The following is a 20,101-nucleotide window of genomic DNA, read 5'->3' as shown; positions in this document are numbered from 1 at the left end:
GAATAAATTTTCTTTTTTGCTTATTTCAACATTGAAAATAAATGAAAACTATAGTGAAACAAAATCTTGAACTGATGAGTTTTCAGTAATTGATATTATTACATATCAAATATGCCCTTAAATTTCATTAGTTCTTTCCAAGACTGTTCAAAATACATACAGTTTTCCCTAAAAACAAGAGTTTAGCAACTGCTCACTTCCCTAACTATAAAACTCTAAGGCCTACAACGTAATTGGAGCTTACTCAAAACGAATTATATCACGTTGTACTTATCACAATATTGAAAATAGAATTAAAATTACGGTGAAATAAAATCTTGAACTGATGAGCTTTCAGCATTTAATACTATTATATATCATATTCAGCTAAATTTTATTAGTTCTTTTCAAGACTGTTCAAAAAACATAGTTTTCAGTAAAGCGTCAATGAAGCAATAGTCTAACAGTTAGGGAAGGGGCAGTAGCCAAACTCTTGTTTGTAGTGATTTTCGTTCATTTTAAGCTTGATTTGCACATTCAATTTAGGTTTTACTCGTTTTAAGATTTATTCATTCACCTGTATTAGTACCTGTTGTATGTTTGTTTGCTATGAATGTTTATTAATTTCTGTTGTTTTGGTTTTATTTATTCTCTACTAGTAATTTCTGACATAAATACAGGTGGAGAAGGAGGATGGCCCCTCTAACGGGCACTGGGCCGGGCCTACCGGCGTGTGGACACGTCTCCCCAGTCATAACCCACTCCCCCAGCAATGGGTAAATTGCTGGTGATGCAGACGCCATAAGGGCACATTATCAGTAGGAGATATAATCAGCCCCTGCTAAGGACAGAAGGGAGTGGCTTACCGCTGTCCTTACGTCAGCCAAGAAACACCCCTTTTTACTTTTATGATGATTATGAGCAAACAAATGAATGTGAGAGCCAGTGCTACCGCGTATGGGGAAACTGACGATGGCCGTGGGTTTAGATCTACCGGGTCCATATTTGGACGTGGTAGATCAACTGCAACCGCAAATACGACAACCGCAAATCCCGCGAATGCCTCAAATTTGACAACTTCACCCTTGGAGGCCATTATATCACCTAAATCAACTTTACCCATTGGTACCCTCAACATAAGAACACTTGTAAAACAAGGAAAAAAAGAACTCCTCCTTAGAGATAAACCGTTACAACTGGGACGTTGTCGGCCTATACAAAACCCACCTCCCAGTCACCAACGAAGAAATAATTGATGTTGCAACCCTTACACTGTCAGGATGTCCTGATGGGAAAAACCAGCGTGGAGTTGGCTTACTACTCTCCAGTAAGATTGGAAGATCACTAATCGTGGCAACACCCATCTCTGAACATCTGGTCATGATCCACATGAGAGGCTTACCAGTGAATCTCACAATCATCCACCACCTGATTCTAGTAGAGATGATAAAGAATCTAAAAATGTCTACCACCAGCTTCAGTGTCTAGTAGACTCCATGCCACAAAAAAAAAGATATAGCGTTTGTCATCAAGGACTTCATCACCATTGCTGGTGACGACCCATCTAACAATGAGGATGTTATGGGTAAATTGGCCATGGCCAACTGAACAAAAGAGGTGAGCTAATCAATCTAACCTAATCAAATTTTGCCAAGATAGTGATCTTGTTTTCAGCAAAACATTCTCCAACACGGAGCCTGACGTAAAACAACCAGGACCTAACCAGATGGAAGGAATCAGAATATAATAGATTATGTCTTCGTATCTGCACGCTGGAAATCTTCCATCACAAACACAGTCACTTTGGCTGGTGACGACTTCGATAGCGACCACTCGCTTGTTACTGACTTCATTTAAACTACGTATAAAAGTGGCAGCACAACTCTCCAAAAAGCCCCCCCGAATTCAGAGTAGACTTCCTAGAACACCAAACTATCCAACAAAAATGCACCACTACGCTTTCCGAGATAATTTCTGAACTCCTCTCTACATACCCGCTAACTCTATCAAAGGACGACATCGATAATCTTGCAAAGAGTGGCTCACAGGTTATATGCGATGTCGTCCAGTTGACCCTGAGAGTCCAAAAGGTGGACCAAAAACCTTGGATCCCGGATGAGATAATCTCATTATGCCAAGAAAAAAGCAACCACACTAACAAACTAGATAGAGAAAGTCGGCATATGTACAAACGATTGAAAAGTGTGGTAGAGAAAGCCACTCGTCGTGCTCATTGCTGCTATATAAGGGAGCAATGTAAGCAATGCAAAATAGCATTCAAGAAAGATGACACTCACTACATGTACAGGCGAGTGCAGGAACTAATCAACAAAAGGGACTGAAAGCCTCTGCCCTACTCAATGAAGGTGGTAACCAGATACAAAATACAGAGGGTATCCGAACCAGATAGAAAGAAAACTTTGAGAGTAAATTAAATTTAACATTCCTCCCAGACCCATCTGTGATTAACAGCCTCCCTGTAATCACCGCAGACCCAAACCCATCCCCACTTCATTCCGAGATAGAATCGGTTACCAAGGGTTTAAGGACAAACAAAGCTGCAGGTCCAGATGGAATCCAATTGGAGTTACTAAAATTAAATTGCAATCCCCTTGTCGACTTATACCTAAAAATTACTACTGCTGCTTGGGAAGAAGGTCACTTCCCCTCTTCATGACGTGAAGCCATGATAGTTCCATTCCATAAGAAAGGATCGAAAGCAATCTGTGATAACTACTGGCCTATAAGCCTTACAAGCCATGCCACTAAAATACTCATTAGAGTAGCGCTGGAGCGTATAAAAATTATATCTTCAACTGTAATTCCAGAATATTAAGCCGATTTCTGCTCAAACAGGTCAACGATTGATCATATATGTACGGTCCATCAGATGATGGAAAAATATCTTGAACTTGGACGTAGTATTTTCCACCTTTTCATTGACTTTAAGCAGACTTTCGACGTCATATTGAGAGGTATGAGGCACATTCTTCTCCATCTTGGTATACCGTAAAACTTAGTATCATTGATCAGAGATATCTACTCGAAGTTCAGAAGCCACGTCTTGACGGGAGAGGGCCTTTCCGATAGCTTTGAAACATCGACTAGTGTAGTACATGATTGCTTGCTTTCACTGGAACTGTTTAACCTGTTCATTACCACTGTCCTATCACTCCTTGACAAATCGTCAGGTGTCCTCATCAGGGGAATATTGATTGATAAATTAGCTTATACAGACGACAAAGACCAAATAAATGAGAACCTTGGGGATCTTCAGTCCCAGGCAGACAACATTCAGTTAACCACCATCCGCTTTGCAATGACCCTCAGTTCCTCAAAGATGAAAGCCATGCTCTTATTCACGAAAGCCGGAAAACCAAGAAAGCTTAGGCCTCCAGCTCGGTGATGACAACATAGAATGGGTTAAAGATTTCACCTACATTGGCAGCCTTATAACGTCCAATAATAACCACTTGAAAGACATTAGGAGGCGCCTGGTGCTTGCCAACTCTAGCTTTAAAGCCTTGATGCCGATCTGGAGGAACAAGAATTTGTCAAAACTGATAAAAACAAGACTCTTCAGCACACTGATTATCCCCACTGCCATTTACGCTTGTGAATCATGGACGCTCAAAACAGATAACCAACGTCGCCTAGCCACAATCAACACAAAGTCACTTGGCCGTATTGTGGGCATTACGTACCCGGACAGGATCTCTAATACTAGGCTGTTAGAAAGCCTAACCCAACATACTCAAACAAGATCACACCAACACACCATAACTAGACACCAAGATCAAACACACCATACAAGACAAAATAAAACTCCAACAACTTAGGTGGTTAGCCAGCATATGGAAAATTCCCATCTTCCGAAAATAGTCTTTTATGGTAGCGTGCATTGTTCTCACCACAGAGATTGGCCCCCAAAGAGACGGAAAGACAATTTCTCTACACTCAACCTGCCGCAACTTCTAGACCTAACTGAAAATAGATGCTTATATAGACGCCAAATCAATAACATAGTGAATGAAGAGACCCCAAACAACCTTCAAGGATGGATGGGACTTAAGTCAAGTAAGTCAGTAATTTCTGGTCATTTTGTGTTTTCAGCTGATCTTATTTTAGGTTTTTATTCCTGCTGAGCTTAAGCTTAATATGGCCTTTACTCTTCTTTGAAAAACTTCGTTTTTTGGAGAGTTTTCTCTTAATTAATTTCTGTTCGTTTTTGATAGCCAACGTTTCAAGTTTTGCAGAATTCCCTATTTCAATATCAATTTTTTTTCAACATCTAAGTTTTATCAAAGTACCAAAACTAGTATCAAACTAACGAAGTATCAAAGTAAAGAAAGCATCAAAGTAGACAAAATATCAAAGTAACAATGAGTGACTTGCATAGCTTATAGCCCTTGCCTTGTAAATCAAAGTTACCCAATAAATCAGTAAATCCAAGTGTACAGGTAACACAAAGCAACTTGCATAGCTCACAGCCCTTGCCCTGGGGGCTGGCTGCACTTTGATCACCTTTGACTCTTAAACAAGGAACTAGAAGCTTCAATTTCCAATCGTTGAGCCTCCTCCAAAGTTAATACAACCACTCCTTGCACCAAAACCACAAAAAAGGGTTTAGTGAGTTTGTAGGCACTAGCTTACTTAGCATTACCATGGCAAAGAGTAATTATATTCTATTTAATTGGACTAGCATATCTCCTAATCTTCCAAGTGAAATAGCAATAAATTGTTCTTTATTAAAGCAGGTTGAGGAAGTGCAGTACTCAAAAAACTCAAAAAGGGCTAATTTAATTGGAAATTGAGAGGACTAGTGCCTTTTTTATTAGTCAAAAGTGATCATAGGGCAAATGCCACCCCCCCCCCCACACCAATCATTTCCTACAACACTTCCAATCAGAATTTTGAGATAGCCATTTTCTTCAACATAGTTGAAAGGTTTGGAAATTATGTTGTTGAGGATGATAAATCATCCCCCCCCCTATGGGGCAAGGGTTGCAAGTTATGCCCTGTGGGCATAAAAGGTTTTTGCAGAAAGTGTGGTCATATAAACTTCAGAAGTGGCTTATTGGATTGGTAATCAGAAGCTTTAGTGCCCTTTCTACAAGTCAAAGTGCATTGGAGGACAGCTACACCCCCCCCACACACATATTGTATTGCCCCAAAATGCATCTACTAGAAATTGTAAGATGGCTATTGTATTCAAAATAGTCTACATATCATATAACAACATCTTGTGGTTGACAAAGACCACCACAGCCTTGGAGCAAAGGTTGTAAGTTATGCCCTTGGGGTGTTTAAGGTTTTTATGGAAGGAATGGTTGTATAAACTTTAGAGGAGAATCATTTGGTTGAAACCTGGAAGCTCTAGTTCCCTTTTAAGAGTCAAAAGTAAAATAGGGTAGCTACCCCCCCCCCCCAACTTAACCTCTTCACCAAACAAATCTGATTAAAATTGTAAGATAGCAAATTTTCTCAAAATAGTCCAAAGAACATACAACAATTCCTTTAGGGTTGATATAACCTCCCAGTGCCTTGGGGATAAGGTTGAAAGTCATGCCCTGGGGGCATATAAGGTTTTTATGGAATGGGTGGTTGTATAAATTTCAGATGGGGCTCATTTGATTACAAATTTGAAATTTTAGAGCCCTTTTTAAGAATTAAAAGTGATTTGAAAGCAACCAGCCCCCCATCACACACCCACCATTTCCCCAAAGATGTCCAAAAAGTTATGAACAAATTGTACAAGGGTTTTGTGAGACCATCTTAAAATCCCTTTTAAGCAAGACAAAATGGCAATGCCACAGGAAAGGACTATACCAGGTAAGAGAGGAGCAAGACAAGGTGGAATTGCCTCACTTTGTTATTTCAATAATTATGTCCTCAAAGCTCAGGACCAGTGTGAGATGCCTTGCATTCTCTCTGGCCTTAATATCTCCTTAGTCACTTATGCTGATGACATTGTTAACATTAGCTGAACTTTGGACAAAATTACTGAAATTTTACAAAAACTGCAAGCAGATTATTTGAAATCTTTTCTTGAATTTTACACTGCAAAGTTCAATGTTGTGCTTTTTAACTGAAAAGGCCACTTCCTCATGAAATTGTACTTGAAAATCTGTCTGTCTGACCAAATTGTTTATCTTGGTATTCCCATTAGAAATACCATTTCTCATACTTGTCATCTCCTAGCAGAAGTCATCAAACAATGCATATCAGCTGCCTATGCTTCCATAGTCTCTCCTTTAAGATTTCTGCAGACAAAAGTTAATCTATCAAACTATGGAAAACAAAGAGTGAATGGTTTCTTATCATCACAGACCAGTAATCCTCATTTGGCTGGACAATATCACCTTACCTTAATCACCTTAATCACCTTAATCCATCTGAGAGCTTTAAGGTCTTCCAGACCTGTAGTGATCTTGGGTTGATGACTGCCAGTCAAATCTCCACTGCTTCTTCTTCTACTCTTTGTCAAGTTGGTTTTTGAAGGACTGGATGGAGGGAGCACTGACAGTTGAATCTTTCAGTTGATTCCAATGGTTTATGGCTCTTCTCAAAAAGAATGTTTGGCAAGTTTTAGATTTGGAGCTTGACTTTGGTAGCTTCTTGGAGTGTCCTCTTGTGTTGTGGTGGCTGGTACTGAGATTGCCACCAAAGATTGCTGACTTCAGTAAACCAGAGTTGGTAGTTTGAGGTGCCTCAAGTGGTCCTCATATGAGGTTGATGCTAGACTTTGTATGCATTTTGTTGCTTGTCTCTGTACGTTTTCAATGAGCCTTGCATCTTGTCAATAAGAAGGGCCAGCAAGACACATGCTAAAATCGAGATGGGGTCTGACAAGAGCCTTATATAGTTTTATAAATATAGATGCCTGTCTGCTGTTGATGGTTTGTTTTAGTAGTCCAAGACTGTAGCTTGCACAGGAAACAACATGCTGGACATTGCTGTGAAATTTAAGTTTATTATCCATAATGACACCAAGATCCCTTAATTCTGCTCTGTTCTCTAGTTGCTCTCTTACTTTGTGGTGGGGTTGTAGATCATGTAGTTTGCCATTGGGTTATTGGGTCCAAGGTGTAATACACAACACTTTCCTACATTAAATCAGAGAAGCCAGTCTTGGGTCCAAACTTGTAGCTCATCTATGTTGTGCTGGATAATCTGAATATTGTTTATGGGAATTCATGATTTAGGTGTCTCTTTCTGAGTAGGCCTAACTGTGCACTACTCTTGTTTTGTATATAGCCTAGATCAACAGAAGGGGGGAGCTGAAATTCAATTGTCACAAATATGACTTTAACAATAAAATAGTCTAGTACATAACATAATTTAGCTATAAATACCTCTTTTGTTTCTTGTCTGCCTCTTCTGAGGAACCACTATTATATAAATTTTCTCAATTTTATAAATCTTCAAAATAAGGAAGGTTTTGAAATATGAGCTTAGGACTTGAGTAGGCTACCCTATTTAGCATACAAGTCCAGTGCACACTGTCCATCATGAGTCAACTCAAAAATCTTGGTTATCTCCATTGGAATTCCAGGAAGCTTTCCCAGTAGGCAAAGCTCATATAACATGAACAATCTCAGTTAACCAATTGCCTGCAAGTCCTGTGGATATGGTCAGTCATAAATCTTTGAGAACTTTTACTTGGGATCTCTAATTGCCTTCAAATTGCTCAATGAATGGAAAGACTTTTAGAGCTTTCCTACCCTTTCATGATAAACTACAATAGGCCTATTTTTTTTAATATCTTCTGCTGAGGATCTGATAATAGCTTATCATCTGTTCTCTTCACATGTTACCCTAATTTGAGAGTTTAGTTATGCAATATATTAGGAATGTAAAGTTGGGGTAAAATACTAGCTGAGTGGCTTCTTGCTATCTCAGAAAGGGGTTCTTCCTGAGAAGTCAGTCAAAACCAACCTACTCAAAACTTATGAACTAATTACTCAGCTTCTTGACAGAGGATTTCCTGTTGACCTAATTCTACTAGACATTGCCAAAGCCTTCAACAAAGTCCCCCATAGTTGTTTGCACTCCAAACTTACAGCCATGGGCATTGATAAAAAAAACTAATCAACTGGCTAATGGACTTCCTTGGTGGCAGAATGCAAAAGGTTTGGCTCTTTACCACAGACAGAGAAAAGATCTATTCAACACCTTGCCAAGTTCTGAGCAGTGTCCCTCCAGGAACTGTCCTTGGACTGACCTTATTCATCATCTATATCAATGACCTGGTAGCTGAAACAAAAAACCATTTGACTCTTTACACTGACGACTCCAAGCTATTTGGTAACACAGACAACATTAGCCTACAAGCCGATCTCAACCAAATTCAACCATGGGCAGATAAATGGCTTCTGTCCTTCAACATCTCAAAGTGCATCACTCTTCATTTCAGCCATGGCAATCTGCAGCACCAGTACACTATGTACAACAGCAAAACGTCATTGACAGTCTTGATTCCTACTTCTAGTAGTGGTAGAGACCTGGGAGTCCTGTTGGATGACAGCTTAAAATTCCACAAGCACACCGCCAAAGCAGTTTCGAAAGCAAATGCATATTTGGGACTCCTGAAAAGAACTGTCAGTAGTCAATCCTCCACAGTTTTTCTGAAATTATATAAAGCTCTGGTCAGGCCAATCCTAGATTTCAGAACATGTCTTGCTGGTCCTTTTTACAAGAGAGATATCCAGCTTGTTGAGGGTGTCCAGAGGAGAGCCACCAAATGCATTGACAGTTTATGCAGTCAGCCCTACTGCAGAAGATTACAATCTGTTAACCTCCCAACACTCCTTTTTCAGCATAGGCATAATGACATGCTGCTCACCTATGGGTACCTCCAGTAAGCAGATCAGAAGCTGTTCACTTTCTCTCCCCACCAAAAGCAAACACAGGGACTTTCCAAAAAGCTGTTCAAATCAAGCGTTAACAGCAAAGTCTGACTAGATTTTTTCAGCCAGCAAGTGGTGAACAATTGGAACCAACTGAGCCAAGAGACAGTCCCTGCAACCTCGCCTGAGGAATTCAAAAAGAGGCTCAACAAGGAATGAGGGCCAAACCATGGAGATTCCAGTGGGAAAACTCCTCCCAGCCCTCACTACCATAACAGTCATGGAAGACAATAGAGAGTTAGCTTGGAGGATGATGCAGCTTGTCATACCCAACCATCTCACACACTCTATCCAAAGTTGCTGTTGTGCAGTGGTGCCAACTCTAAATCACTGGAGAATGGTCCTTGAACCATACCTACCATGTGATCACTGTTACCAAGTGGGCTTGAATTGCATCTCTCTAGTCCCTATGGTTTGTTGCTTGACCTTAGCACAGCAACCAGATTTTTTTGCCATAATCAACTATGGAGCATCACAGTTCTCACAACTAATTTGCTCCAAAGTGCAAATTAAGGTAATTAAGGTTAGGTTAGGAAAATGAAACTTTCAGGGATGGGTCTACAGGCTAAAGTATATCCTGGAAAGGTATTTTAAAGTAACCACCTTCAATCCTTCTCTCTCTAGAGAGCCCTGAAATTTGCCTATATGACAGGTCTATACCTATTGAAATTTTGACAAAATAACATTTTACCTTAATTTTCATTACCAGTTGCTTTTTCTCTGCCTTTAGTTCTGAAAATGCAATTCCTGTTATTTGAGTAGAATTCTGAGCCATATCAATGTATTTTTTTTTTTAATTTAGGAAATGTATTTGTATATCTTTAAAACCTTATAAATTGGAATTGAGCAAAGTTGTGAAGCTGAAAACAATTTTGTTGTACTTCATTCAAGCAGAAGATCTATTTTGCAATGTTTTGCTTTTATAACACACATATTTTGAAGGTCTTCAAAGGTGAGGGCCCTCTAGAGGGAGAAGGAGTGGAGGTAGGCACTTCAAGATACCTTCCTAGGACATACTTTAGCCTGTAGACCCATCCCTGCAAGTTTCATTTTCTTAGCCTAGCCCCTTTCTGAGATAGCAAGAAGTCAATCAACTAGAATTTTACCAATACCTAGAGTTGGTAAATATATCACTGTTCATATTATTGACTTACCAATAAAGTGAACATACCACTCAATGCCTTTTTTATGCTTTTTATGAATATAAGAATCACTTCTATTGCAAATTCAAATTTAAGCACTGTTTGAGCTCTTAGAAATGACAAATTTTAAATTAAAGTATGATTTATTGGATGTTTTTGACAATATAACACTACAATTTGTCAGTGCTATTTTCTTAGTTGTTTTTGACAAAATAAATTACCTTAAATTACCTTAAATCGCACTGGCCGGCGAATAAGGTTGGGTGAACATCCTGTAGATTCGCCGGTTGAGTGATGGAGGTGGAAGTGCGTTGTCTAGTTCCGTTGAGTAGATCCACTGGCCTCCCAGTGTAGTTTCCACTCCATCGCTGCCCAGTCTCGGTCAATTGCTTTTTTGAAGTTGTCAACAGTTTTGGACTGAACTGTTTCTTCACTAAGGGAATTCCACAGTGGAACAGCACGAGTTGAGAAGAAGTTGGAACGTTCTCTCCGTGAGCTTCTTTGTTGCTGGAGCTTCTTGGTGTGGCCCCGGGTGTGGCTAGAGAGCGACTTATTAAAAAGCCCTGGTGTGACACCATTCTCCAGCAGCTTGTGGGTCAGGATTGCATCTCCGCCTTTCCTCCTGTACGTCAGGGTTGGGAGCTTGAGTTTCTTGAGGCGTTCAGGGTACGAGAGGTTCTTACATTTGGTTGGTAGTTTTGTAGCCCTCCGCTGAACGCTCTCAAGGATCTTCTTGTCCACGACATAGTGGGGAACAGCAAGAGAGACTCCGTACTCAAGTTGCGGTCTGACCAGTCCTGTATATAGCTTCCTGATTGTCCTGGGAGATCTACTGGTGATACTACGTCTGATGAGACCAAGGGACCTGTTGCCTTTTGCAGCTAGGTATTTGCTGTGACTATGGAATTTCATTTTGTCATCAACAATGACCCCAAGGTCTCTTTCTTTGGTGACAGTTTCCAAAGTTATGAGCTTCCCAGTACGATCTGTCATTGTATATGTCATTCCTGGGTTCTTAGGGCCAAGATGTAGGACTTTGCACTTTTCAGCATTAAACTCGAGGGACCAGGAAGAGGACCAGTTGTTGAGGGTGTGCAGATCTGCCTGCAGAGCTGCGCACTGTTGGTTGTTTGCGACTGGGCCAAACAATTTCGAGTCGTCTGCAAACAGTTTAAGGTCATTTTGCACTGACTGGGCTGAGTCATTGATGAACATGTTGAAGAGGGTAGGTCCCAGTTTAGTTCCTTGCGGAACTCCGCTGAGCACTGGAGTTGGGTTTGACATGATTTGATTCCCCTCCTCATCATACATCATCACCCTCTGTATTCTATCCTTGAGAAACTGGATAATCCATTCCCTTACATCTTGGTGGAGTTGATAGAACTCTAGTTTCCTTTCCAGGTACGAGTGTACTACCTTCTCGAAAGCTTTGGCTTGGTCCAGCAAGAGTACGTCAACTGGAAGGCCTTCCTCAATCATCTTGGTGATTATGTCATATGATTGAATTAGGTTTGTCTCCACAGAGCGACCCTTCCTGAAACCATGTTGTCCATCGTATAACAGGCTGTTAGTTTCCAGATGTGCAACGATTGCATCATTTAAGACGCCTTCCATGACTTTTGATGGGACAGAAGTCAGGCTGATGGGTCTGTAATTCTGTGGTTTATCTTTCTGTCCTTTTTTGAAAACTGGCATGACATTTGCTGTTTTCCAGTCAGAGGGAATAGTTTTGGAAGCTATTGACATCTGGAATATTCTTGTCAGGGGTTCCGCTATTTCAGCTGCGGTCTCCTTCAGCAACCTAGGATGGATGCCATCGGGTCCCTTTGCCTTGGATGGGTCCAAAGTTTTTAGGCGCTTGTAAGTATCACAAGCTGTGAACTGGATCGGTGGCATAGGGTGTTTGATGTGGGTGGTTGGCATATCCGGTGGGGGGCATCCAGGGTCTTTAGAGAAATTTGACGAGAAGCATTGATTGAGGGTATCTGCCATTACCAATGGGTCGGTTATTTTGGTTCCATCGCTGGAGGTAAAATGATGGATCGACCTGCGGCTTGGGTTGTTTGAAGTGACATATCTCCAAAACTTTTTTGGATTGGTTTTTGCCTCTAGTGCTATCGACTCCTCATATCTTATGGTTGCTTTTCTGGTCGCATTTCTCAGTTTGTTCCTGGCCTTTTTGTACTGCTCTAGATGGGCTGCACTCTCACAATTTTTATACCTTTTCCAAGCTTTCTTTTTCTTATTAATGACTTTTTTTAGCTGTGGTGACATATACGGAAGGGTTCTGGGACGTTCTGAGAAGTAAGTTTTTGTATGCTTCAACTCAAGACTCAGTAGTATGTCCTTGAAAAGCTCCCAGGATGCTTCAGTGTCTTGTTGCAAGGAGTTTTCCCATTCAATCTCTTGTAGGTCCTGGCGTATTTTCTTGTAATCAACAAACGTTCGTTTGATTTTGTTGGTTGGTATCTGATTCAAGATTATTGCACTCAGGATACAAAGATGGTCGCTTGCTCCAAGGGGGGGTAAGTTTGCTGTTGACATAATTTTTTCAGGGTTGTTTGACAGAACGAGATCAAGGAGAGATGGAGTTTGATGATCTCTATGTCTGGTAGGGAACTCAACTGTCTGGACCAGCAGGTTATCAGCAAAGGCTTCAAGAGTTGGATTGGTATAGTTGTTTTGAAGAGTAAAGCCTAAACCATCGACCCACCTGGTGTCCGGCATGTTAAAGTCTCCTGCGATGATGACATTTTTGGGGTTACATATTGTCATTTCATTTATAATATTTGCCACATACTGAAATGATTCTTCGGAGCTGGGGGAGGAAGGGCTACGGTAAATCACGCCAATTCTAAACTTTTCAGACCCTACTGTCAATTCAACCAGGACAGACTCTACCCAAAAATAATTGGCACTTGTGAAAAGGTCAATGTTATTTACCTTCAAGGCTGACTTGATGTATATGGCAACTCCTCTCCTCACATTGGGTCTGTCCAGATTCGAAATGACTGTGTATCCTGGTATCTGAATATGGCTATCCTCCAGTCTATTTTGAGAGTTTTTTGGGCAAATTTCACTTAAGCACACAACGTCTATATCTTCGTGAGCCAGCAACACTTTTAGCTCATTCAGCTTGTTTGGCAAGGAGTCAATGTTTGTTGACAACACTTTCATCACTTGTTTCTGTCTGCTTCTTCTTCTTCCTGAGCCCGCTGGAACTAGCACGTCATCGTTGGATGACGGACTTTCGTCTGCTTCGCTAGATGCTGCGTCAGTTGAATAAGAATCTGGCGAGTTGTATTCCGATTCAACAGAAAGAACGCAGCTAGTGTCAGATTTGGCAGTTTCAAAACTGCATTCCGATGAATGTTCTTGAGCTGATATGGAACTACTATATAATACACTGTTAAATGACACTAAACTACTATTTACATGTCTTTCGTCTGGCTGTGCATCTAGTGCTCCATCGCCCCCAATGCTGGGGGTGGAGCTTGCTGACCGTTTTTTGAAACGACTTTGCCGTTCCGTACTCCGAGGTCAGTCTCACCGTTTGCAATCCGTCTTTTAAGTTCCTCTGTAGCGCTCTTATGTTTAGCTCTGTCCTCTTGGGACTCATCGCTGTGGAACTGTATGTCTGCTTTCAGCTCGACGGATTTTTTCAAGATCTTTACCTTGGTGGCAATGTCTGTAACACTAAAAAGAATTGGGGGAGGGCGGTCTGGGACTTGCTGGGTGGGTGGGTTGTTTGCACCGAGTCTTTTCAGGTTCAGAATTTTGACGCCGGGGAGACTATAATCTGAGGCTAGGTGCTGGATCACAAAGTTTGTATCATCGTCTGTAGGTGAGACACCGTAAGCAATGAGGTTCAGTTTCCTGCGTTGTCTGTCCCTATCCTGCCTCATCACTTTTAGGACTTGGTCCTCTAGGTCACTACCAACTTTTCCCTCCGCGACTAGTTTAGAAATTCTGCTATCGACATCAGCAACAGAACACTTAGATGCCATGTCTCTTTCAATGTTGGAGATCCGATCACTGAGTGGGTTTACTGCCTCGCTTATTTCTTTTGTGATACTGTCCTTAAATAAGTTGAACAAATCATCAAACTTTTTTGTGATTCGATCTTCAAACTCGGAAAGGAGGGTTTTTACTTGGTTACCAATGTTACTTTGATTGGACGACTGCGGTGCCCTGAGTTTGCACACTGGGCATACCCACTGGCAACCAATTCGCCTTGTCATCTTTGTGAAAAGATTGTACTCAGCCAGGGGCATCTCCAAACACTTTATACATAGCCAATTTTCACAAGAATCACATTCAAGGGCAGATGAGTTAGGGTCTAATGCTACCGCGCACGCTGAGCATTTGTCTTGGCCTTTAATCGGACTGTCTTTCTTCCACTTAGATGACTGCGATGCCATCTGTGGTTCTTTCTCGAAAAGTCTGTAATTAGTTCGTACTCGTAGGTGGCAGCACTTTTATTCACAACCGCGGTTCTGGAAGTCTAACACTGGTCCATATTACACAGGAAAAGTTCTTTTTTCTGGTTCTACAGTTTTGGTTTAGTATATTTGCCAATTTTGTTCTTTGGTTAGTGTTCTATGTCCACCACAATTCACTATTATTCACAGAGCAAAAAACAGCTGGTGTTGCCATATTGCATCACCATCATCACTTTTTCTAGATCTTGTTCACCAATTTTCTTACAAATTTCAAGATCATCATAGCCATTATCAATAAAAGAAGGGCCATAATGGCAGAGTGATAATGATCTTAGCCACTCAAGAACAATATTTTCTGAATTTTCCATATTCTTAAAATTAGCCTATATCTGAAAAATTATACCTTAGGCCTAGGCTATGACTCTTTAGCCTATAGGCTATGTAAATGGTGAAACGAAAGAAGTAGGCCTAAAGACTCTTAATAGGCAAAGTCAAGCTTTAACTGTTGGCTTCTCTGGGTTACGACAAGCCTACTCAAAAATAGCTGATAAAACTATACTTTCTCAGTTCCAAAATTATTTATAGGCTAGTTAGGTCTAAAAGTGCTTAAACTTGAATTTGCAATACCCTAGGCCTATTATAATCATAAAGAGCATAAAAAAAGGCATTGAGTGGTATGTTCACTTTATTAGTAATTCAATAATATGACCAAGATATATTTACCATAAAGTTTACCTATTCAAGGAGAATCACCAAAAGAAAACTCTTTATAAGGAAGTTTTAACTCAACTAGGCCTAGGTGAGCTGATACTAGCCTACTTACAGGGGCAACGTCTAAAAACTCATAAAAATTCCTGTTAACTTCTTCAACAACATCAAATATTTCAAGTTCGAATGATTCCCATGCCACACAGAGCCCAAAACTTATGAATAGTAGTAAATTTCTCATTTCAAAAAGCCGCGTTTTAAATGTTTAAATATGTGTACAGTCAAACGTAATGTTCAAATCCTTGAAAGCTATATTGATCTATTGACAAAAAAGGTAAAATTAGACGCTTAGAGAAAAAAAATAGGTTAGATTTATCTCTTTCAAATTAAGTTAATATGTAACTTCCTAGCTAACAGAACAGTAAAGTTCTGTTATTCACTTTTGGCAAAACACTATTTGACAAATGAATTCGCTTTTTGAGGGATTCAAAATTTCAAAAATGCAATCCGTGGCACCCAGCAAATTAGATAAACTTCAAAAGTTTATTGATGAATACCAGAGTCTCTGTGTGCTCAAATATAACCGACGCATGGTTTCCGAAAGGCCAAAGCGTAAATTTTCTTTTTCTCTAATTTCGTACCAATTAAGAAGTCCAGGAAGGTGTTTTAATATATGATTATACCTCAAAAGACAGATATTTTATTTGCTAATTTGTTAGAAAAACCGAGGTAATCAATTAACCATCTTTATCTGAAGGTGAAATTCTGAATGATGAGTTTTAAAAGTATATAGGAAACTATTGAGTTAGGGCATGTTAGGTTTCTGAAACTTTCAGGGATGGTTTTAAAGCCCAAAACATATCTTGTTGGGAATGTCTTCTGTAAGATCCCAAAATTTGGTAAAATCCTAGTTGAAGACTTTCTTGTTGTCTTTCTAAGTATATTAAATGAATCTTTCAGGAATTAATACAGGGCTGAAATAGGCTACACCTTGGGGAATACTATCAAGCTACTAGGCCTATTACTATCATTTTCTTATTACTAGAGGACAAATTATGTCATTGGTAGATATTTTTGACTTCTTCCTTCTCTCCCAACTCAAAAATTTCTAAAATTCTAGTTTAGATAGTCTACTTTTTTAATATTTCTTAATTGCTGAGAGATAGACCAGTATAAACATTAGAATCAACTCTAGAAGATAGATCACATCATCAAAAGATGTTTTTGACTCTCTCCTACTCCTCCAACTCAAAAATTTCTAAAATTCACCTTAAATTACAACTTGGAGCAATTGAAGGATTTTCCATTCTGTAGCATTGCTCAGCATTTCTTCAAAAATTGCTATGTGGATCAATTTGGAATTGTTTTGAATATTGAGTTGGTTTTATTGACTAGGGTTTATGTTCTGGTCTGAGACTCCAAGGTGTCCCATTCCAGCCTCCATTCCTTATTGCTCCACTCCTTGTCAAGGGAGACTTTGAATTCTTTGATGGTCTTACTGGATACAGTATGATTGCTCAGGGAGTTCCACTGGTCTACTACCCAGCTGGTTAGGAAGTGATGGCATTCCCTCCTCTGAGCGTTGACCTTTATGAGCTTCTTAGAATGGCCCCTTGTCCGCTTTGATGAATTGATGAAGAAGAGACCCTGAATTGGATTGTTGTGAATCAATTTGAAAGTGTTAATCATGTCACCCCTTTTTCTTCAGTAATTCATACTGCATAAGTTCAGAGTTTCCAGTCTCATTGGGTAAGGAAGATGTTGGCACCTGTCTACTATCTTTGTTGCTCTCCTCTGTACTTTCTCTATCATGTGCTTGTCCACTTTATAGATGGGAGATACAATTGACATGCCAGTTTCTAGCCTTGGTCTGACAAGACTTTTGTTTAGCTTGGTGATTGTTTGTGGAGAGCTAGTTGTGAATGTTCATTTAATTGTCCATAAAGCATGGTTTTCACTAGCTATAATCTTTTCAGTATGATTTCAAAACTTTAACTGGCAGTCAACTATGACACCCAAGTCTCTTTCCTCTGTAACTGCAACCAGGGGTTCTCTTTGACCAGTTATTTGATTTTGCATGGTGTAAATATGTCTTTGATTTTTATTGCCAAAATGTAAAACTTTACATTTACTTGAATTAAATTCAAGTAGCCATTGTCTAGCCCAGTCATCCAGCTTGTCAAGATTGGTTTAGATTGAGGCAGCCTCCACCCAAGATGATGCTGCCCCAATGAGCTTAGAATCATCTGCATAAAGTGTAAGAAGGTTTTAGAGTATTTCAGGAGCATCATTGATATATATGTTGAAAAGTGATGGCCCAAGCACAGTTCCTTGGGGAACCCCACTAAGAACAGGTATAGGTGATGATAGTACACATACTCCTTTATCATTAATAACAGCAACTCTTTGGGTTTGTTCTCCCAGGAAGTCTACAATCCATTCAATGATGTCCAAGTGGATGCAACAAGCTTGAAGCTTTCTTTTCAGGCTTAGGTGTGTGACTTAGTCAAATGCTTTTGCTTGATCCAACAAAATCATGTCCACAGGTGTCTTCATTGTATGACTGTATTAGGTTTGTGTCTGTAGAATGGTCATTTTGGAAACCATGCTGATTTGGAGACATGATGTTGTTGTATGTTAACAACATTTAGATACTTTTAATTTTTTAAAGCAATGAGAGATAGACCATAAAAAACAACAGAACTAACTTTAGAGGACAAGTTATGTCATGGAAAGATGTTTTTGACTTCCCCCTACTCCCCCAACTCAAAAATCTAAAGTGCTGAGAGAATTTTTGGAACTGGATATACCAGTAGAACATCAGAATTGACTTTAGAGGACAAAATATGTCATCGGAAGATGTTTTGACATCATGTCTCTCCTCCAACTCAAGAATTTCTAAAATTCTATTTTAGATACTTTTTTAATTTTTTCTAAATTAGACCAGTAGAACATCAGAATTGGTTTTAGAGGACAAATTATATCATGGGAAGATGTTTTTGACTTCCTGTTTCTCCCCCTACTCAAAAATCTCTAAAATTCTAGTTTTGATACTTTTTTAATTTTTCTACAGTGCAGAGAGATGGACTGGTGGAATCTCAGAATTGAGTTTAGAGGACAAATTATGTCATGGGAAGATGTTTTTGACTCCTCCCCTCTCCCCAACTTAAAAATTTCTAAAAGTCTAATTTAGATACTTTTTAAACATTTCTAAAGTGCTGAGAGATAGACCAGTAAAAACATCAGAATCAACTTTAGACAACAAATTATGTCATGGGAAAATGTTTTGACTTCCCTCTTCTCCCCCAACACAAAAATTCTAGTTTAGATGCTTTTTAAATATTTCTAAAAGCACTGAGAGTTGTACCAGTGATAACATCAGAGTTGACTTTAGAGGATAAATTATAATATGAGAAGATATTTTTGAATTGCTCCTTCTCCCTCAAGTCAAAAACTTCTAAAATTCTAGTTTAAACTCTTTTTATCATGGTTGCTATAGAAGCTCCTCTAGCTCAAAAATTTCTAAAGTTCTAGTTTGAACACTTCTTATTATGGTTCCAATAGTAGCTGTGACCTAGTAAAGAGCAAACCACAGCCCATAGTAACCAAAATTTAGAAATGCATTTTGGAAAAATTGCCATCTAACACTGATTCAGGAATGGTAACTATTATTTCAGTTTGTCTTAAAAGTAAAAATTTATTGCAAAAACAAATTTATGGTGATTTTTGAAAAAGAGGCTAAAACTACTCAAAAATGCTGTCAGGTCAAATTAAAAATCGCATCATTGGAATCAGCATGGCCAATTATTTGGGCTGGAGGAGGGGTGGTAATTCTAAAACACCTTCCCATGACATAATTTATCTTCCTCAGTCATAAGGTATTCTTAAATATAATCTCAAGAAAATATAGTGGCAGCTTTTCCATAATTATCAGGCCAAAAATATTATGTCTTCAAATATTTGAAAACCCAATAGTTTCTTGTTGTGAGGCTTCTACATGTTTATTTTAAGTTCCAACGTTGTTCTTTACTTCCCTCAGAAAACTTTGTTTTTTAAATTAATTTTTGCCCATTTTTAATAAAAAATCATATAGAAGGCATAAAACCCTAACAGCGTCTGCCAAGTTCAATTTTTTCCCAAGGTTAAACTGTGAAGTGAGAGTTTGCCCACCTTCAAAAATTGTTTGCAACAAGTGATATATGGCATTCATGGAAGAAAGGTACCATGCTTGACACTGTGGAAGAGGGTGAGTGTGACTTCATGTAGCTACAAGTTTGCCACTCAGCATGGAAGAACATGAGTCTTATAAAATGCTTTCAAAATAAATCATATAAATCATACTGCCATGGACTATTTTATTTTTATTATGGAAAGGATAGCCCCCCTCTAATAAAAATAATTTCCGTTTGTTTTAAGTTTTAATGTTAATCCTTACTTCCAGTTGAATTTGAATCCCTCTTCTAAAATTTCTCCTGTTTCCTTCCCATGGAAAACTCTTTCTCAGGGACTGTGGCAGGTCATCTCATCACCAAAAGTATAGTTATTGGACTTTTCAACTATGCTAAAAAAAATGACTAGTCAAATTTTTGGTGAAGTCAAAATTTTGATTGGACACCTTTGGAGAGGGGGTTATCTACCCTCCAATCCTTTTGGTCACTTACAAAGGGCAGTATATCAGGGCTACCCATGCCAAAAAAAATGATTTTCCTTGTTGTTCAAGGTTGGGGACTCTAATTACCCTATGCAAGGTTTTTGGCCATACTGATTCCAATGGTGCAATTTTTATGTTGATCTGACACCATTTTTTAGGAGTTTCAGGCTCTTTTTCAAAATAACCATAAATTTTTTTTTGCAACATATTTTTACTTTAAGATACACTGAAATAATAGTCACCATTCCTGAATCAGTGTCAAATGGCAAT

General features: G+C 39.2%; 2 protein-coding genes across 2 annotated transcripts in view; one reads left to right on the top strand and one right to left on the bottom strand.

Annotated features, from left to right (window-relative positions):
* The window catches only part of LOC136039508 (dnaJ homolog subfamily C member 1-like), a 48,854-nt gene extending 33,380 nt beyond the window's left edge, over nucleotides 1-15,474 (bottom strand). The window contains exon 1 of the mRNA XM_065723297.1: nucleotides 15,296-15,474. Within this exon, the coding sequence (XP_065579369.1) occupies nucleotides 15,296-15,421 (126 nt within the window). The 5' untranslated portion in view covers nucleotides 15,422-15,474. The remainder of the gene's footprint in view (nucleotides 1-15,295) is intronic.
* Nucleotides 15,475-15,648: 174 nt separating this feature from the next.
* LOC136039507 (uncharacterized) overlaps nucleotides 15,649-20,101 on the top strand; it is a 29,812-nt gene continuing 25,359 nt past the window's right edge. The window contains exon 1 of the mRNA XM_065723296.1: nucleotides 15,649-15,792. Coding sequence (XP_065579368.1) covers nucleotides 15,681-15,792 — 112 coding nt within the window. The 5' untranslated portion in view covers nucleotides 15,649-15,680. The remainder of the gene's footprint in view (nucleotides 15,793-20,101) is intronic.

This window comes from Artemia franciscana, chromosome 19 (genome assembly GCF_032884065.1).
Source record: "Artemia franciscana chromosome 19, ASM3288406v1, whole genome shotgun sequence".
Classification (NCBI taxonomy): domain Eukaryota; kingdom Metazoa; phylum Arthropoda; class Branchiopoda; order Anostraca; family Artemiidae; genus Artemia; species Artemia franciscana.
This window is presented reverse-complemented; position numbering and strand designations above follow the sequence as displayed.